Genomic DNA, 20,984 nt, shown 5'->3' with positions numbered 1-20,984 from the left:
TAGGGATCTGTATCAGCATCGGTGCGGATCGCTTTCAGAAAGGATCTCGCTGTATGACTAAATCCGATTAAAAGCTGTCATAAGGAAGGAAAAGCGGTGTGTTTTCCCCCCTCTATAGAGGAGTGTAGTCAGCAGGGGGCATGCACACTGACTTGTATTGCGCTTGAGGAAACCCTGGCGGAATAATTAGGCGCGATCGGGCGATCTGAACGGATGGATGGATGGATGGACGGACGACCGTATGAACGCGTGTGAGCTGGAGGAGAGATCGGACCGCTGACGCGCTTCGTATTGGCGTTTCGCTCGGCTTTCCTGCTGCCCCCGTTTCTTTCTCTTTCTCCTCGTCTCTCTCGCACACACACACACACACACACACACACACTCGAGCTGTGTTGGGAACTGATCTAACATGGCGACTGTACCAGTGTATTGCATCTGCAGATTACCGTACGACGTAAACCAGTTCATGATCGAGTGCGATGCCTGCAAGGACTGGTTTCACGGCAGGTAACGGCGATTATTTCTAGTGCTAATATTTCATCTGTGCGCTTAGATCGATGTGCTTCTTATTTCGTCCTTGTTGTGCTTTAGTTTTTGCGCGATCGCCCCAAAGCAAGCGAGGCCGTTTGAAGAAGAAGGCGGAGTTACAATGTCTCTGCTTTGGGAGACACATTTTTAACCGTATTGTCGTATTTCCTTCTGTTTTAGGCTTCATCTTGCATGTTTATTGCTTTTTTGCTCGCTTTAATGCGTACAATCCTGGTCTAGCCTGTACAGATCACCGGGTGCCCGCGTGGATCACCGATCGCCTTCGCTTACTGTATTTTAAACTGCCCTTTAATGAATACAAATCGCCCGATTGTTAGCTCGATCGAATATTTCCGACGCATCGTGTCCACCAAACGTTGTTCGTTTTCTGACATCTGACACATTCAGATCAGGCTAGACCGATCTGCACTGGGGAGGACTGGGTTCGTTAGTGTTCGGGGTCTCTCGGAGGAAGAATAATAGAAAGCTTGTGCGACAGGCAGTGCTTTTTCTGTTCGTATACAGACAGCCAAGCAAATGCTACGTATTTATCAATCCCAGATCATACCGTTTTTTGGCACTCGGATCGCTTTCGATCGTTGTAACCTGGGGCGATTATGGTTTCTACACCACGCACTGACAGATTTAGGAAACGAGTTAACCCCGAGCTGGAATGGAAGTCATTTTGTTGGTTATTTTCTTCACACAGGGAGGTTTTTTTTTGCGCGCAAATCTGATCTGATCTGACCATCCTGCGCGCCCGATTCAGCCCCATGTTGTTCATGTAAACAGTTGGAGTTCCAGCTCATTGACGAGACATTTACGCGCCTGTTTTAACCCTTTCCTGGTGTTAAAAAGTAGATCTCTGATCTAAGCTTAATACATCAGCACAATCTAACCCTGTGTGGCCATACGTTTCCTAAATGTCACACATCGCACCATCGTTTTTGTCCGAAGCATTGGTAAACTCAATATACACTGCCTGCCTGGACCGCCTTTAGCTGTGGCATCGTTTCCACAAGCTTCTGCAATGTCACAACATTTATTTCAGTCCAGAGTTGCATTAATTCCCCCCCCCCAAGATCTCTAATATTGATGATGGGAGATTTGAACCACTGCGCAAAGTCTTCTCCAGCACATCCCAAAGATTCTCGATCTTCAGGGGTTCAGGTCCGGACTCATGATGTCTCGCGCTCCCTGAAGCGCGCTTTCACAATTTGAGCCCTGAATGAATCCTGCCATCGTCGTCTTGGGATATGGCCGTGCCGTCTGGGAAGAAAAAAATCAATTGATGGAATAACCTGGTCGTTCAGTATGTTCAGGTGGTCGGCTGACCTTGTTCTTTGGGCACACGACGTTGCCGAACCTAGACCTGACCGACTGCAGCGACCCCAGATCATAGCGCCGCCCCCACAGGCTTGTACGGTAGGCACTAGGCATGATGGGTGCATCACTTCAGCCGCCTCTCTTCTTACCCCGATGCGCCCATCACTCTGGAACAGGGTGAATCTGGACTCATCAGATCACGTGACCTTCTTCCAATCTTTATGCTCCCTAGCAAATTGAAGCCATTTTTGCCAGTTAGCCTCACTGACAAGTGGTTTTCTTAAGGCTACACAGCTGTTTAGTCCCAATCCCTTGAGTTCCCTTTGCATTGTGTGTGTGGAAATGCTCTTACTTTCACTATTAAACATCCCTGAGTTCTACTGTTGTTTTTCTACGATTTGATTTCACCAAACGTTCACGATCATTTAAGACTTTTTTCCGACCACATTCCTTCCTCGAAGATGATGTTTCCCCACCGTCCTTCTACTTTTAATAATGCGTTGGACAGTTCTTAACCCTATTGTAGTAGTTTCAGCTTCTCCTTAGATGTTTTCTCTGCTTGATGCATGCCAATAATTTGACCCTTCTGAAACAAACAGATTAACATATTTTCCACGACCACAGGATGTGTCTTTCCACATGGTTGTTTAACAAATGAGAAGCTACTCACTGCATCAGTTAGGGTTAAATAATCACCCATGCAGTAATTATCCAATGGGAGGCTCTTACCTATTTGCTGAGTTAAATCCAGGTGGTGACCTTTTTTTTGGCCAGGCAGTGTAATACGCACGTACATTGTTACAGCATACCGATCCCGCTTGTGTGAAGTTGAAGAACCCAAACAGATCATGTACAAGCTTTGTAAAAACCTAACAGATGTGACACCTTAGTCATTGTGCAGGTCGAAGTAGTCTAGACAATAGCCATGAGTGGCATGGTCCCCTGTATTGCCATTTGGAAATACAGACTTACATTGGAAATGTCTCTTTCCTTCCTTCTATCTTGCATGTTGTGTTTTGACTTGGTAGCATTCATTCAGTACCAGTATATAGAGCCTTCGAAGAACGCATTGATTAGCAGATTTGTAGTGCCAACTGATATTCTAAATGTGCCTACCAGTAAAAGATTAGGATCTATTTTGTATGGTGTTGTAGTTTGGTCATTAAAGCTGTCCTGTGTTAATCTCAAACTGACAGTGAAGGACTTGTGCATGTGATTTCCAGAGAATTCAGAGATTTCAGACAAACAGGTCTCCAGCTGAGCCTGCTTTGAGGCACATCTGGTAGAGCGGGTGCAGAACAGCACCCAGGGACCTGTGTTCAGTCCTCGGCTCGAGTCTCTGACCGTAAGGAGTGTCGCATGTTTCATCTAGCGTTCTTGTGCATTTCCTCCTGGTACTCCGTTTTTCTCCCGTCCTTCAAAACTATGCAGACTGTGGATTATTGCAGTGAATGGTTGCTAGGTATGAGTGAGGGAGTTAATAGGAGTGTGTAGCCAGACCCACCACAATTAGGATGAAGTAATTATTGAAAAATAAATGGCTGCAATTTTAAAATCATCTGTCATAGAGATCATCATAGCCGTAACATTAAAACCACCTTCTTGTTTCTACTCACATTGTCCATTTTATCAGCTCCACTTACCGTATAGGAGCACTTTGAAGTTCTACAATTACTGACTGTAGTCCATCTGTTTCTCTACATGCTTTGTTAGCCCCCTTTCATGCTGTTCTTCAATGGTCAGGACCACGACAGAGCAGGTATTATTTAGGTGGTGGATCATTCTCAGCACTGCAGTGACACTGACATGGTGGTGGTGTGTTAGTGTGTGTTGTGCTGGTATGAGTGGATCAGACTCAGCAGTGCTGCTGGAGTTTTTAAACACCTCAATGTCACTGCTGGACTGAGAATAGTCCACCGACCAAAAATATTCAGCAAACAGCGCCCCATGGGCAGCGTCCTGTGACCACTGATGTCAAACAGCAGCAATAGATCAGCGATCGTCTCTGACTTTACATCTACAAGGTGGACCAACTAGGTAGAGTGGGCAGTGCGTGGACACAGTATTTAAAAACTCCAGCAGCACTGCTGTGTCCGATACACTCATACCAGCACAACACACACTAACACACCACCACCATGTTAGTGTCACTGCAGTGCTGAGAATGATTCACCACCCAAATAATACCTGCTCTGTGCAGGCTAAAACATTATGTAGAGAAGCAGATGGACTACAGTCAGTAATTGTAGAACTACAAAGTGCTTCTATATGGTAAGTGGAGCTGATAAAATGGACAGTGAGGGTAGAAACAAGGAGGTGGTTTTAATGTTATGGCTGATCAGTGTATTGTGATATGAACATATTACGCATAACATGATGGATGATTTGGGCTGTAGCACCAATTTATGTATGCATTTTATTAAATTAGCCTATTTAATGAACACCAAGAGTGTTGAATGAACCCGTCAGTAATAAATGAAAAACAAATGTGGTGACTGAACACCCAGTGTGTTTAATGAACATCTAATGTGGTAAACTCCTGCAGAGCTGATTAAAGAAATACTCCAGCATTTCAAACATAGGGCCCATTTACACCAGGTCGTATCGTCTGTCTTGTGTCTGGATTCGTTTTTTAAATTCCCAAATGAAAAGTCACTTGCTTATTCAATTGACAAAGTGAACGGGTGTGTTTTGTGTAATTGTGTATAATTACGTTCCATCATCTAGACTACTTACACTTTAAACAAGTGAGCACAGATTTCGATTTGTATCGAAGTGCAGCACCTGCTCACATTATTTACGCCACGTTTGAACACAGATCAGCTGATCCTGAAGATAACAAATCTGCGGTTACCCAAAGAGCGAAGAAGCAAAGATACAACACCTTCTAGTCCCAATCTACAAGTCTACAAATGCATAGAATACCTAGTGTACACAGGGCCATAATGTCTGTCCACTGTCTGCAGTGTATTGTTGATTACAATGGACAAGAAAAGAACCGACAAGTGTGTTGGTTTGCTGAGACGATCATCATCGGTTGTTAGACATGATATAACTCAGTTATCAGATGTACAGGTTTCTAACTGGTCTGAAAACTCAATATGACTAGCCAACCTAATTAAGCACTGGAATGTATAGTCTATTGGCAGTTTGATGCCTCAAGCTAGCATAGCAAAAAAGAAACTACATTGTCAATAGTATGTAAACACTCTTCCTAATGATTAAGTGTAGCTGTTTTAGTGACACCCATTACATAAATAAAAGACACAAAACATACGCAGCCCACAAGGGAAAAAGTGGATACAATTGGGATAGCGCAGAACTGAGAACTGGTCGTCACAAAGTGTCCTGACAAGCGAGTTGAGAATGCTTGTCAGGACAGGACAAGCCCGGCATTACGATTCCACTGAAAAAAGCAGGTTGCCAACAGAGGAGCTGTCGAATCTGTGAGGGAGAAACAGTGATAATTAGAAACACTTCCACCTGGAGTGAATTAACATCTAACAAGGTGCTGGTGACACAGGTGTCATTTAAGAGGAACTGATATGTCAGTCATCTGCAAATTTGGTACAGCAGAAGTACATGATTCTGTAACCAAGTCAGACTACCACTCTCCATGTGCCAGGTTCGACTGAATGGGCACAGATTTCCACAGACACGTTCCAAAATGTTGTGGGAAGCCTTGTTAGAAGAAGGAGGCTGTTAATGTCCATGGTTTCAAATGGCATGTCCAATGTTTTGCCTATATTATTTATTATAAAGCATGAGATAAGTAAGTCATGTATCATTCTGCAGTTATTCATTGCTTTAATAAATTAAGCAAAAGCATAATAAAATTAAAAACCTTGACAACAAGCAGTTATTTTAGACATCTTGTTCCACTAAATGGATTTTGAAGGCTTAATAGGGTCAGTTATTGACCAAATCCTGCATTTCTGATTCGGGCTAATCAGATTTAGGTTATGTAACTTTTGAGAATTTGCCTTATTAAAGCTAATAAAACCCTCATAGGAATCCGACAGGTTTGATTCACAAAAACAGTGTGAACGAATTAATTAAATGATCTTATAATTACAATTATGTCTTTTAAATCACTGTTGGTCATTAGTGGGCATGCATGACTCAGTTGGAAGTCATATGACTTTAGGATTACTACTCGGCACGGTTTCTTTGTGTGTCATGTTAAATTGATACCACTTAATGGATCTCTATACGATCCTAAATTGTATGTTTTAAATTTCATCCCTATCATCTGCTTTATCCTGGTCTTCTGGAAAACACTGGGCATCTATTGCTGTCTAGGGCTTCAATCACCAGACACAGCCGGTCTTTAGCACTGTTGAGATTCGAACCCAGGTCTTAGCAGTGATGGGCTAGCATAATAGATATCTGCACCACCCAATAGTCTTAAATTGTAGTTAAAAGCAAATTAAATATTTACATGTGTAAGTATGTGGTCTTAAACCACATACCACATACACTGATCAGCCTTAACATTAAAACCACCATCTCCACTTACCATATAGAAGCACTTTGTAGTTCTACAATTACTGACTGTAGTCTATCTATTTCTCTACATACTGTTTTAGCCTGCATTCAATGGTCTTCAATGGATTGGTTCTTCAATGGTCAGGAGCCCTACAGGACCACCACAGAGCAGGTGTTATTTGGGTGGTGGATCATTCTCAGCCCTGCAGTGACACTGACATTAGTGTGTGTTGTGCTGGTATGAGTGGATCAGACACAGCAGTACCGTGTCCACTCACTGTCCACTCTATTAGACACTCCTACCTAGTCGGTCCGCCTTGTAGATGTAAAGTCAGAGACGATCGCTCATCTATTGCTGCTGTTTGAGTTGGTCATCTTCTAGACCTTCATCAGTGGTCACAGGACGCAGCCCACAGGGTGCTGTTGGCTGGATGTTTTTGGTTGGTGGATTATTCTCAGTCCAGCAGTGACAGTAAGGTGTCTACAACAGCACAACACACACTAACACACCACCACCATGTCAGTGCCACTGTAGTTCTGAGAATGATCCACCACCTAAATAATACCTGCTCTGTAGTGGTCCTGTGGGGGCCCTGACCATTGAAGAACAGCATGTAAGGGGGCTAACAAAGCATGCAGAGAAACAGATGGACTACAGTCAGTAATTGTAGAACGGCAAAGTGCTCCTATATGGTAAGTCGAGCTGATAAAATGGACAGTGAGTGTAGAAACAAGGAGGTGGTTTTAATGTTATGGCTGATCAGTTCATCTCCATTTTTCAAAGTACTGCTTCCCGTCACCAGTGATCTAAATTCGGGTTCTTTTGTATCAAGACGTAGGAAGATATTTTTATATCAGCTCAGTTTGTTTTACTGGGAAAGACAAATAAAGCAGTCTCACCATCCATAAGCCTTATTGTTTCTCATCACATCTATATCACAATATATAGCAAAATTACTTTTGACTGCTTGGACTTTTTGGTATCAGACCCATGTGACTATGCTGCAAATTCATAAGCAAATGATACAGATTATAACATTATGACCACCTTCTTAATATTGTGTTGGTCCCCCTTTTGCTGCCCCACAAGCAACAAACTGCGATGCACTGTGTATTCTGACACACAGTGCATACACAGTGCATACACAGCTGCTCCACGCCCCCTCCGAAACGTGCACAGCAATCGAACATCTTATCACCCACACTTGACAAGTGGTGCGGTACAGCGCTGTGTACGGAGGGCCACACCCCCTACCGCACTCCTTTCCCATCTCCGTGCAGGCGCCACCAACCAGCCAGTAATCGCACTAGTCTGAGAGAGAGAGTCCCCATCCGGCTTTAGTCCCGCCCCTTATCTGAACAACAGGCCAGTCGCTGTTCATGTAGCCGCTCAGCCTCAGCCGGCAAGGCAGAGCCGAGATTCGATGCGATGTATTCGAGATCTCAGCTCTGGTGAACAGTGTGTGTTTTACAGCCGCGGCACCTGGACCACTTTTGATAGATACTGACCACTGCAGACCGGGAACATTCCACAAGAGCTGCAGTTTTGGAGATGCTCTGTCTAGCCATCACAATTTGGCCCTTACACTTGCCCAAATTTCCTTCTTCTAACACATATATCCCACCCACTAACAGGTGTCGTGATGAAGAGATGATCAGTGTTGTTCACTTCACCTTGGTGTATGTCCCACTTTACCTCGAATAAACATCTGCACTGCTGAAAAAACACCAAGCATTGAATTGACTGTTATAGTTTTGCATCCTCTCAAAGTTTTCTTTCAATTTTGTTCTGCTGATCATCGGCAAGCACTGTAGCTGTAGAGCTAGTTTTTTGTTTACTGTATTAACGGTAGATTATATCATTCATGGCTTTGGTTTATTGCTGATGATGAAAGTATTTTTCCACAGTGTATGAGTCATGTTCATGCAGTTCACAAAAACAAAATATGTCAGACCTAGCTGTAAATGTAATATAGTGGAGCCACCTACTTTGTCCATGCGACTTGTTACTGTGCATTGAAATATACGTATATATATAAATCACCTCCTTGTTTCTACACTCACTGTCCATTTTATCAGCTCCACTTTCCATATAGAAGCACTTTGTAGTTCTATAATTACTGACTGTAGTCCATCTGTTTCTCTACATGCTTTTTTTAACCTGCTTTCACCCTGTTCTTCAATGGTCAGGACCCCCACATGACCCCCACAGAGCAGGTATTTTTTGGGTGGTGGATCATTCTCAGCACTGCAGTGACACTGACATGGTGGTGGTGTGTTGTGCTGGTATGAGTGGATCAGACACAGCAGCGCTGCTGGAGTTTTTAAATACCGTGTCCACTCTATTAGACACTCCTTCCTAGTTGGTCCACCTTGTAGATGTAAAGTCAGAGACGATCGCTCATCTATTGCTGCTGTTTGAGTTGGTCATCTTCTAGACCTTCATCAGTGGTCACAGGACGCTGCCCACAGGGAGCTGTTGGCTGGATGTTTTTGGTTGGTGGACTATTCTCAGTGTTTAAAAACTCCATCAGCATTGCTGTGTCTTATCCACTCATACCAGCACAACACACACTAACACACCACCACCATGTCACTGCATGCTGAGAATTACCCACCACCCAAATAATACCTACTCTGTAGTGGTCCTGTGGGGGTCCTGACCATTGGGACAGGGGGCTAACATAGTATGTAGAGAAACAGATGGACTACAGTTAGTAATTTTAACATTATCACCACTGACAGATGAAGTGAATAACACTGATTATTTCTTCATCATGGCACCTGTTAGTCAGCAAGTGAACATTTTATCCTCAAAGTTGATGTTAGAAGCAGGAAAAATGGGCAAGCGTAAGGATTTGAGCGAGTTTGACAAGGGCCAAATTGTGATGGCTAGACGACTGGGTCAGAGCATCTCCAAAACTGCAGCTCTTGTGGGGTGTCCTTGGTCTGCAGTGGTCAGTATCTATCAAAAGTGGTCCAATCTAGCAACTCACAGGAGTTAAAGGATCTGCTGCTAACATCTTGGTGCCAGATACCACAGCACACCTTCAGGGATCTAGTGGAGTCCATGCTTCGACGGGTCAGGGCTGTTTTGGCAGCAAAAGGGGGACCAATACAATATTAGGAAGGTGGTCATAATGTTACGCCTGATCGTTGTACATGATTCATCAGTTCAAGTTCAATGTCAAACACAGTCACTGGCAATTTTGTATCTTTAATTTTACACCCAATTAACATGTCTTTGGACTGTGGGATGAAATGACCAGTTTTGTTTGCTGTTGAGCTGTTGATGCTCCTAGATGTTTCCACTTCACAAAGACAAAAATAGATTTAAGCAGGACCTTTCCTTGGACCTTTTCCCAGGTTTCCTAAGATTTTTAAGAATCTACAGTAGAAAATAGCAAGTCAGATGACCAAACTAGTGTTGTAGCCTTGAAGACATTCTGCAGCTCACTTAAGGGACCTTGTAGCCCCCTAATTTTTTTGGAATGGAAAAACATCTCCAAGTTTATAACACTAATCACAGTCAAGACAAGACAAATGTATTAGTAGAGCACATTTGTATACCACAGAACACATTCCCAATTCAGCTTTACAGAGATCCAGGCCTGTAACCTCTAACAAGCCAATCTGCGGCGACAGTGGCTAGCGAAAACTCCCTACTCTTAAGAGGTAGAAGCGTTGAGAGATACAGGGAACCTTCTCCGTTCCTGCCTAGATAATATTTGGATTATTTAAGATCAGGAAGATTAAAGACATATAAACCATGTAGCACTACATCTTAATAACAGTCCAATTAACAATAGAATAAAGCCTAGTGCTGAGTTTCTGGACCGGAGGGCCTCATAGATAATCATAATCAATATTAATGTAACAAAGTGGGTTGCGCCTTGCTACTGAAGCGCGAGGCAAATCCACACACCTGCAAGAATGAACATAGAACCATGGTAATCATGGCAGACAATACTGTGGCAAACAAAAAGGGCCTTCCTAAAAACACATTTTATAGCTTCAGTTGGGTGGAGTCTACTAGAAAGGCATCAAATAAATGCAGGCATCCTATGACCCTGCTTAGTTGAAAGTAAAGGATCTTTTTACAGCCCATACAGTCCATATATTTTACGGCCAGTGTTTGTCTTTGAAGGTTGCACGCCGGTGTGCTTGCAGTGGGTTTGGCTGAAATAGCAGACTCCATTAGTTGAAGGCTTGTCTACATACTTTTGAACTCATGTCATGTAGATTTTTCCTAGGATTTGTAAAAGCATGAGACTTAACCACCCCACATAGAGAAACCAGAAGGTAGCACATAGTGTGTATGTTTATGCATTGGTTTGTTTTTAAGGTCTTTTTAGGAGTGCATCTGTTTGGTTAAAATAAGTCTGATTGTCACATGCACGTACTAACACAAAGGCTCTTGTCAACACCGTGATGGCCCTGCATTCTGTGAAAATTGCTGGGTTTCTACTGATGGGAGCAAGTAATTAAAGTGAATCAAATTAAAGTTAAAAACACTCCTAATAAGTCGGCTGATACGATTGTACAATACCTCAAAGAAACTAAAAAATAAAGGGATTTTTATTTATAGGTGACAACTGTTTTTTAATTTGTTGTTATTATTGTTTAGGGCTTAACGCTGAATGTGAAGGAATAAGATTATCTGACCATAAAGGCCCTTGTTAAAGAGCAGCTGTACATTTATTAAAGTTAAGTAACACAGCTGTATGGTTATTGACTCATTTGTCAACTTTTTAAACCTCTACCCCATACACATTGCCATGGTGTGACCAACGACATGAAATACCCCCTCCCCCCCCTTCCTTCCCCAAACCAGGCGTCCTCTTCTTTAAAAAACAAAATATGGCCACCCTAGTGTCCACCCTCTTTGTCTTGTCCTAGCCCAGTTCGTTACAATATGACAGCAATGGGATACAATAACGTCAGTTTGAAAAAAAGGAAAACATCCAAATAATAAAAATGATCATTTCTACTAGCGTTCAGTCTTTGGTAAACATAAACATTCGGCTTTTGGATCTTCTGAGCGTAGGTCCAGTGGTTAACCCCGTACTCAAGCATCCAGTCAGAAGGGTGTTACAAAAATACACCAGTTTCTATGAATAACCCAGTTCATGTAACCGTTCACAGACACGTTCCTTTATTTGCATTCGAGGAAAACAGGTTTCTGCAGCGTTGCGCCTACCAGCTCGGCCCCACATGGTCCTGTTTGTTGTGCGAGTTGCTGTGAGGTAGCACTGAATGACATCACTGTATTCACTCTCTCTCTCTCGTCTGTCTGCCAGGCACAGAGCCAGTCTGAGGAAGTGAGCGACACAGGCGCTCTGAGGTGTATCCCTTGAACAATAGCTACTTCAATACTACAATGTATTGCTTCTGAATAAACAGAGGATTATGTGCAGTTATCTAAATCTGCACCTGAACATGAAATTCAAATTGTGTATTAGGGGTGGACATAGTCATATTAATTAAAACCACCTCCTTGTTTTTACACTCGCTGTCTATTTGATCAGCTCCACTTACCGTATAGAAGCACCTTGTAGTTCTACAATTACTGTACGGTAGTCCATCTGTTTCTCTACATACCTTTTTAGCCTGCTTTCATCCTGTTCTTCAATGGTCAGGACCACCACAGATTGGTATTATTTAGGCGGTGGGTCATTCTCAGCACTGCAGTGACACTGACATGGTGGTGGTGTGGTGTTGTGCTGGTATGAGTGGATCAGACACAGCAGCGCTGCTGGAGTTTTTAAATCCACTCACTGTCCACTCTATTAGACACTCCTACCTAGTTGGTCCACCTTGTAGATGTGAAATCAGAGACGATCGCTCATCTATTGCTGCTGTTTGCAGGCTGCGTCAGTCTGTTGAGTGGTTGCCCTGCTTTTTTGTTCCCTCTCTGTTCTTCTTTTCCCGAGAACTCACACACAGGTGGACTGAGTAGCTGGCCCAGTTGGGACAACCAGTTCTCACTCTGATTCTCTGCCTTGTCTGTGTACTGTCTATGGTACGGGCTGTGGATGTTTTTGGTTATTTTTCTTTTAATGCTTTTTATAGTTTCTGTTGTTTTGGCCATGCCTTACTTTAGTCATTCCCCTTTTTGGTTGTTCTACCTTGGTTATGCAGCCTGGGTATTGTGTTCATATGGGGTTTCACCTGCCGCCTTTGTAATAAGGTGTGACCCGCCCATTCCAACGTTATTACACTATATACTTTTACACCTTATTAACATACAGGCATTAATGTGGTTGTTGAATACTGACTTTATTTTGGATTTCATTGTTAATACATTGTGTTAGCCGTGCATCTCACAACATCTAGCCTTGCTGGTACTGGTCCAGTAATCATAAGGTTCAGAAGTAATCAGAAGCCTCTCCACTACCAGATTGAAACTGTTGGGCCCTTGAGCAAGACCCTTAACCCTCAATTGCATAGATTGTATACTGTCACAACTGTAAGTCGCTTTGGATAAAAGCGTCTGCTAAATTCAAAACTGTTAATGCTTTCTCTCCACCAATGCCGATCCCTGCTCTGATTGAGGAGAACGACGCTAACCCACGCCCCCTCCGACACGTGGGCAGCATGCCGTATGCATCTTATCACCTACACTTTGTCGAGTGCAGTGCAGCTCGGCGTTGTGTACGGAGAGACACACCCTGAGAGCCCTCTTTTCTCATCTCTGTGCAGGCGCCATCAATCAAGTCGTAACTGCACCAGTCATGAGAGAGAGACCCCATCCGGCTTAGTCCCGCCCATATCTGAACAACAGGCCGATCGTTGTTCATGTGGCCCCTCAGCCTTAGCCGGCAGGCAGAGCTGAGATTCGATACGATGTATTCGAGATCCCAGCTCTGGTCCCAGCGTGTGTTTTTACTGCTGCTGCTTCCACTACTGTATTTATGGATTTATGGATTGAAGTTTTCCTTGTGTCTTTGTGTACTGTGGTTTTTTTTCACTCTATAATAAGACAGAGCCGGTTAATTTAACTTACTTAATTGCCCCTAAGTGTAAATGAGTGTGTGGTTCCCTGTGATGAAGTGGTATCCTGTCCCGGCTGTATTGCTGTATTGAATGAAACAGTTAATGCAAATGTATAAACAAAGTGCTCATTCTGGAAACCTTTCAGGGGTGGGAATGTTCATATCTTGATGCATTTGATTTCTATACCTGATTTTATGACCACTTTTGCTTTCAAATGAAGCCATAAATGTTTTTGTTGAAAACTGAACACTAGACTGATCAAAAGTTCTACTCTGACTCAAACCCTTTGTTGAGAGACACACCCTTGTAAGCCTGAAATTACTCGCATGCAAACAAAGAAATGACCTCTCGGAGCGGAGTGAATACACTCGGTGAATTTGTGTTATTTTCCACTAGTCATTAATTTTGGTGTGCTGTATGTTGTAGCTGCAGCGCAAGCATATTCAAATCAGAAACGGTGAGGGAGGGGAGGCGGGCGGCGCGCACTCACACTGTAACGGCAGCTGTTGAATGAGTTCAGCAGTGTGCCACGTTAAGAGTCATGTCCTTCTGTGTTGCCATTTTGGCATCTTGTAAGCGTTAATTTGCATTAGATGGAAGTTTTTCTAAATACAGTGGTACAACGTCCTTCGTCAAGACATTTGTACTCTGAGACGAATCTGCATTTGTGTGGAATAAAAGTCAAATTCACTCTGAAAGCGTCTCCATGTGTCTGTGCTTAGCTGGATTTTTCTCACTGTTTCACTTTTAAACTTGTGTTTGTTTGGGTTGATAAGAATCAGCTTTTTCGAGAGAATCGAACGCTTATCGTTACAAAAAAGCTTAATGTGGTCGCTCAGGTGGCGCAGTGGTAAAAACACACGCTAGCACACCAGAGCTGGGATTTCGAACACATCCGGCTGTGTTGAGCGGCCACATGAACAACGATTGGCCTGTTGTTCATATAGGGGTGGGATATTAAGCCGGATAGGGACTCCTCGTAACTGATGCATCATGACCTCTGCTGGCTGATTGATGGCGCCTGAACAGAGGTGGGAAAAGAGTGTGGATCAGGGTGTGTCTCTCCGTACACAAGAGTGATTCGCATAAATGCACTCGCCTAGTGCGAGTGACAAAATGCATACGGCTGCAAAAGCTATTTTGCAGCTTCTCATGTAAATGCGCCTTTACTAAGATCAAGCATTTCCACGATTAAGAAGCATAAGGAAACAGTAAAAAAGTAAAGGTAAAGAGCAGGTTTTATTGTATTTACCGTTTTAAAATGGTATTTTAGTGTTTTTTATATTATATTTGTGTTATTTTCAGTGTATAAGTCTTAAAATCAACCCCTTTTTTTACATTAGCCTAAAATATATGTAGTCCACGGGACAATGGAACACATTAACAGGTTTCCCATACATCTTTATGTGAAAAAATACCTTAAATCTCAACACCTTTCAAACTCGACAACACTTTTAGAACCAATGGACGTCGAGTTTTAAGGTACCACTGTATCTCAGTTTCTCCTTATCATCCTTGGCAGCTCCTTTGTTGGCACAACTGCTTTTGAGACCGTGATACTGGGCTGCTTGGTCCGGTGTGCAGTATATTTATGGGAACTCACACAATGTTGTGGTGTTTTGGCATCACCTTGAAACCACCCTGTCTAACTAAAGCGTAATGAGGGGGATTTAATGAGCCAAATTAATGATTAACTAAAGTATAAATATTACTAAGTACTGTATTAGTGAAAAAGAGAAGAAGTTCAATTGGAGCACTTAGATACCCTTTATGGATGGATGGCACACCCAGTATTTGCTTATACCGCCTATGCCATTGGCCGGCTCTGCGTTTGGGCATGTGTGTTTTTAAGCCCAGGTGTGGACAGTGCTTTGTGTAAAATGTAATCTGCTTTCAAGACTGGAATAGTAATGTTTAGTCTAAACATGTCTCTTTACTTTCTGTTATTAGAGCTAACGAATCTGTAGTTTGTGTAGACCAACACATTGCATCTCCTATACATACAATTAAGAGTCATTTTGGGAGTCAAAATTAGTGGTGATTCGATTCTTGACTCTTGTAGGACCAGTGAATGCCAGAGACAAACCACAATTTTGTACAATGTGAGGATATTACTTTAATTTTAATCTATTTGTGTACCACAGTCCAATGTGGTGTTTTGAGGCCAATCCTTAAGTCCTGACAGACACACAGGCGCATTCACTATTGCTCCTCATATTTCCAGTCCTTATTAGTCTTCATTTCATCAACATGCATTGCTGGTCATGTGGTCAAACATATGAAACTAACTTTAATAATCATCATGACTTAAGGGACTGTGATAGCCTAGTGAGTAAAGCTTTGGGCTATCAATCAAAAGGTTATGGGTTTAAATCCTGGCTCTACCATACAGCCACTTGAGCAAGTCTGTTAACCCATTTGGCTCCATGGGTGCTATACAATAACTGACCCACTGACCCTGCCCCCCAGTTTGCCCCCAAACAAGCTGGGATATGCCTAAAATAGAATTTCATTGTACTATTTATATATGACAAATAGACATTCCTGAACAGATATCATGAATCATCAGAGAAGAAAATAACAATTAGCCTCATTATAGTGTACATCAGAGGCACCTTGCAAAAGCTGTGAAAGGTTAAATGGTTTCTAAGCACACATGTGTATCATCAAGGTATTTAGCACCCTGAGGGCAGTTAGCAACATGATAATAATTGCTTACGAGCAGCATACGAGATCCCCATACAGCACTCCATGCAGGATGAGTGCTAAAATTTTATTATTGGTCATGTCCCAAACACTAGGAACACACATATCCGGTTACAAGGAAACTCCTTGATGGACAGTTTTCAGTTAGTCTTAGTCACTAAATGTCTTGCTAATATATAAACGTATATATATATATATATATATATATATATATACAGTATATATATATATATACATATAAAATAGCAAGACATTTATATATATATATACAGTATATATGTACACAACATAGACTCTGTAGATACAGCATGATGGTAGTGCACTACAGACTTAATGTGAATTCAGTAATTTGCCCTGCAGACTTGTTTTTGTCTGGGATGGACTCACTTACTCATTCATTCACATGTTTAGGGGGAAGCTGTTGACACTAGCTGTCACAGTGGTGGCTGTATCAGTCACACTGCCAATCAGTGACTCTGGAGTTTTTCTAATCGAAGGTTGATCAATATTTGCCTAAGTGGGCATTTAAACTGAAGCTTAGAAATAGTAATAATAATACAACCATCAGCCATAACATTAAAACCACCTCCTTGTTTCGACACTCACTGAAGCACTCACATATAGAAGCACTTTGTAGTTCTACAATTACTGCATGCTTTGTTAGCCCCCTCTATGCTGTTCTTCAATGGTCAGGACCCCCACAGGACCACCACAGAGCAGGTATTATTTAGGTGGTGGATCATTCTCAGCACTGCAGTGACACTGACATGGTGGTGGTGTGTTAGTGTGTGTTGTGCTGGTATGAGTGGATCAGACACAGCAGTCCACTCACTGTCCACTCTATTAGACACTCCTACCTAGTCGGTCCACCTTGTAGATGTAAAGTCAGAGACAAGTGCTCATCTATTGCTGCTGTTTGAGTTGGTCATCTTCTAGACCTTCATCAGTGGTCACAGGATGCTGCCCATGGGGCACTTTTGGCTGGATATTTCTGGTTGGTGGACTATTCTCAGTCCAGCAGGGACAGTGAGGTGTTTAAAATCTTCATCAGCATTGCTTTTTCTTATTCACTCATACCAGCACAACACACACTAACACTGCAGTGCTGAGAATGATCCACCACCCAAATAATACCTATTCTGTTGTGTCCTGGGAGAGTCCTGACCATTGGAGAACAGCATGAAAGGGGGCTAACAAAGCATGCAGAGAAACAGATGGACTACAGTCAGTAATTGTAGAACTACAAAGTGGTTTTAATGTTATGGTTGATCAGTGTAATTTCACATTTCATTTCAAGGCTGATTGAAGTTCCTTTCCTCTTTTCATTACTGTACTGGACTGTGTGGTCACTTGGAACAGTTGTGGACATGAACATGTTGTCCAAGAGTGTCTAAATAGTCTAAATAGAAAATAGTTTATTTTGTTCATCCTATATTAAGCTCTTACATTGCTATTATTAGGCAATGTAATTATCGACCCTAAGCCTCAGGAATTAATGGTGTAGTCAGAGTTAAGTGTGTACAGCAGCTAGTCAGTAGTAATACTGTCCAGATTGATACACTGACGAGTCACATTATTACGACCGCCGGCTAATATCCAGAGTAACCGTTGTGCGCAGTCCGGACAGCAGCTAGATGGGCTGGGAGTGACTCAATAAGGTCCTGGTAGGTTGTCACAGGTATCTGGAGCCATGCTGAGTGCATCCCACAGCTACTGGAGGGGGCATGGGGGAGGATCCAAAGAGCGAACACGATGATCGAGATGGTCCCATAGATAGTACTTGGAAGTCCTGGTCATGCTCTTCCAACCAATGTCTGACATTTCTAGCCATGTGACATGTCGCATTGTCTTGCTGGAAGATCCCATCCACAACACGGGTGTACACTTCCTTCATGAGCTACACGCTGCAGCTGCCGAAAGTGGAAAGTGGTCCTAATAATGTGACTTGACAGTGTATTTAGATCAGAGTCTTAAATCTTAAAGCATGTGCTGATTTGCATTTATTTTCACACAGGATGAGGTTTTTCCAAAACGCAGATGCATCACAATTAATCACTATTCATAATTTGAACCTAAAGGCATTTCTTTAATGCAAACACAGCATTAATATTTATGTGCCTTGCTACACACAGTGATTCTAAAACAACCAAAATCAGCAGGAGGGTGAGGTTGTGTTTATAAAGACGAGCCTTGGCATTCGTTGGAAACCACTGATGCGCTGCTGGTGTGTTTCTAGTTTATTTTTCAACATGACTGGAAAACTGGCATCTTAAACCGCATATTATGTAATCAAAGCACGGAGAATAGTAACACTAAATGTGTGCGCTCATTTGTCATGTATTTAGTACAGTGGTACCTTGTAACTCAACGTCCCCTAAACTCAAAATCTTCGTTGAGAAATTCGTACCCTTAAACTCGACGTTTCCCCAGTGGCTCCTCCTGTGATGATGGCCAAGGTGACCCGTTTAATGGGTAAATTAAAGCTTAAATAATTAACATCTTAATTCATCTGTCAGTTTGCCCTCACAAATAACTTTGAACATGGAGAGAGAGCAGCTTTACCATTAATCATAAAATTAAAGAAGTAAAGCCTTCACACTAACAATTTAATTCAGCATTTTATTTTAGGTGCAGCAGATACTGAGGTAATAGTAGCAGGGGCGGCTCGTTCCTTAGGGCGATCGGGCGACGCATCGGAGGAAATTTTTTTTTATCACAGCTGTGACTGTTCTGGACGGGTCTGTCTTGCCTCGGAATATCGTAGTCCAATCAGCGTCGAGTTGTGTTCCGTATGTTATGTTATTTTGGCTCAAGAACGAGTGAGCATCCGATGCTGCCTTAGTGATCAAGGCAATCCCAGCATTCATTGCGGGTCGGGCGCTCTTCTCTCACAGAAAAATAAACATGGCTGACGGGGCGGAGAAACGAATGGAGTTCTTTTCAAACGTAAATAAAATATTACTGATTTTTAACTTGTATAAACTTGTACCGAGTGTTTTTATTTGCAAGTTCAAGCTTGTCAGGAAATGTAACCGTTATCGGTACATGAAGGGAGATGTTATATTGACGTTAGCGTGCTGTGCTACCTCAATCCATTGGTTTTAATGGCAAGATGCTAAACGCGAAACCCGATGGAAGCGCTGTCTAAGTAGCGCGTTTGAGTAACCTGACTTGTAAGTCATTGACTTATTAGAATCCTCTCTACTGAGGCAGCTGCCTATGTGGACAGTAAGACAGCAAGGCAGCTCCCTAGTTTTTCAAACACACCCATAGACTCATAGACATGTTAAGGCACTTTTTTTTCGAACGGCAGGCGCTGCAATACAATCTGAATGGGTTCCGGGAGGGCTCGCACTTAACCTGGTGTAGCGATCTCGTCACCATGACTACCATTACCTCAGTTCGGAGCGACTCCATCGTGTCATTAAGGGAAATGCCGTTCAGTCGTCGTAGTAATCAGGATGAATGAGCAACTAAAGAATTAAGGCCACCCAGACCAGATTAAACATCAAGCATCTAGAAAGGGGGGGAAATTATATAAGTTACAAGTAAATTACAAGTCATGTAATTTATAAATTGTGAATTGTGATTGCATCTAAAATAAAATCTTATTCTTATGAAGACTGAATTAAATTGTTAGTGTGAAGGCTTTACTTCTTTAATTTTATGATTAATGGTAAAGCTGCTCTCTCTCAAGTTATTTGTGAGGGCAAACTGACAGATGACTTAAGATGTTAATTATTTAAGCTTTAATTTACCCATTGAACGGGTCACCTTGACCATCATCGCAACAATTGCCCCCCCTGAGAGATTTGGCAGGAGCCGCCACTGAATAGTAGTCATGTTGACGAGATCGCTAACTGCTCCAATTATCGCTATACCAGGTTACGTATGACGCAAGCACGTAAGTGCGAGCCCTCCCGGAACCCATACAGATTGTATAGCAGTGTCTACAGTTCGAAAAAAAGTGCCTTAATATGAGAGTCTATCAGAGCAATCCGGGTACTGTATAGACTACGATATTCAGAGGCAAGACAGACTGTCCAGAACAGTCGCAGCTAGTTTAAGGCTGGTTGAACGTGATAGACAAATGTTTCCTTTCGCCCTTTGGTGGTGAGTCGCCCGATCGCCCTAAGGAACGAGCCGCCCCTGCTACTATTACCTCAGTTTTTGGTTTGTTTTTTAAAAGTGGAAAGGGTGCCCACCAGTGCTGGGATTCTTAACTCCCCGAGTTCGAATCTCAGCTCTGCTACCGGTCGGCTGGGCAACCCTAGTAGGCACAATTGGCAAGTGCCTTTCAGAGGGAGTGTGTGTCAGGCGAATATACACCCTCCTTGGACACCATTTGGGTCCCCAGCAGTGGATTAGGTGGAGAATGTTATAGTTGTGAGAGGGCTTTGAGGGGGCAGGAGTTCAGGGTACAACTTTATTTAAAAGCTTATAGTTTTGGAATGGGATGACTAACATGTTCATGGTCAGAAGTCTATACACTTCTGGCGGTATAGTGTTTGTCCTCTTTACACCGACCAGGCATAACATTATGACCACTGACAGGTGAAGTGAAATGCACTGATTATCTCTTCATCACGGCACCTGTTGGTGGGTGGGAAAAATGGGCGAGTGTAAGGATTTGAGCGAGTTTGACGAGGGCCAAATTGTGATGGCTGGACGACTGGGTCAGAGCATCTGCATCAAAACTGCATCTCTTGTGGGATGTTCCCGGTCTGTCAAAAGTGGTCCAAGGAAGGAACAGTGGTAAACCGGCGACAGGGTCATGGGCGGCCAAGGCTCATTGATGCACGTGGGGAGCGAAGGCTGGCCCGAGTGGTCCGATCCAACAGGCGAGCTACTGTAGCTCAAATTGCTAAAGAAGTTAATGCTGGTTCTGATAGAAAGGTGTCAGAATACACAGTGTGGGGCAGCAAAAGGGGGGGGGGGGG

General features: G+C 42.8%; 1 protein-coding gene across 1 annotated transcript in view; it reads left to right on the top strand.

The window, feature by feature from the left end:
- Positions 1 to 229: 229 nt before the first annotated feature.
- phf2 (PHD finger protein 2) overlaps positions 230 to 20,984 on the top strand; it is a 56,666-nt gene continuing 35,911 nt past the window's right edge. Inside the window, exon 1 of the mRNA XM_062986190.1 lies at positions 230 to 507. Coding sequence (XP_062842260.1) covers positions 410 to 507 — 98 coding nt within the window. The 5' untranslated portion in view covers positions 230 to 409. The remainder of the gene's footprint in view (positions 508 to 20,984) is intronic.

The sequence above is a fragment of the Trichomycterus rosablanca genome, chromosome 24, assembly GCF_030014385.1.
Source record: "Trichomycterus rosablanca isolate fTriRos1 chromosome 24, fTriRos1.hap1, whole genome shotgun sequence".
In the NCBI taxonomy this organism is placed as follows: Eukaryota; Metazoa; Chordata; class Actinopteri; order Siluriformes; family Trichomycteridae; genus Trichomycterus; species Trichomycterus rosablanca.
Note: the sequence above shows the minus strand (reverse complement) of the source record. Positions and strands in the feature narration are given on the sequence as shown.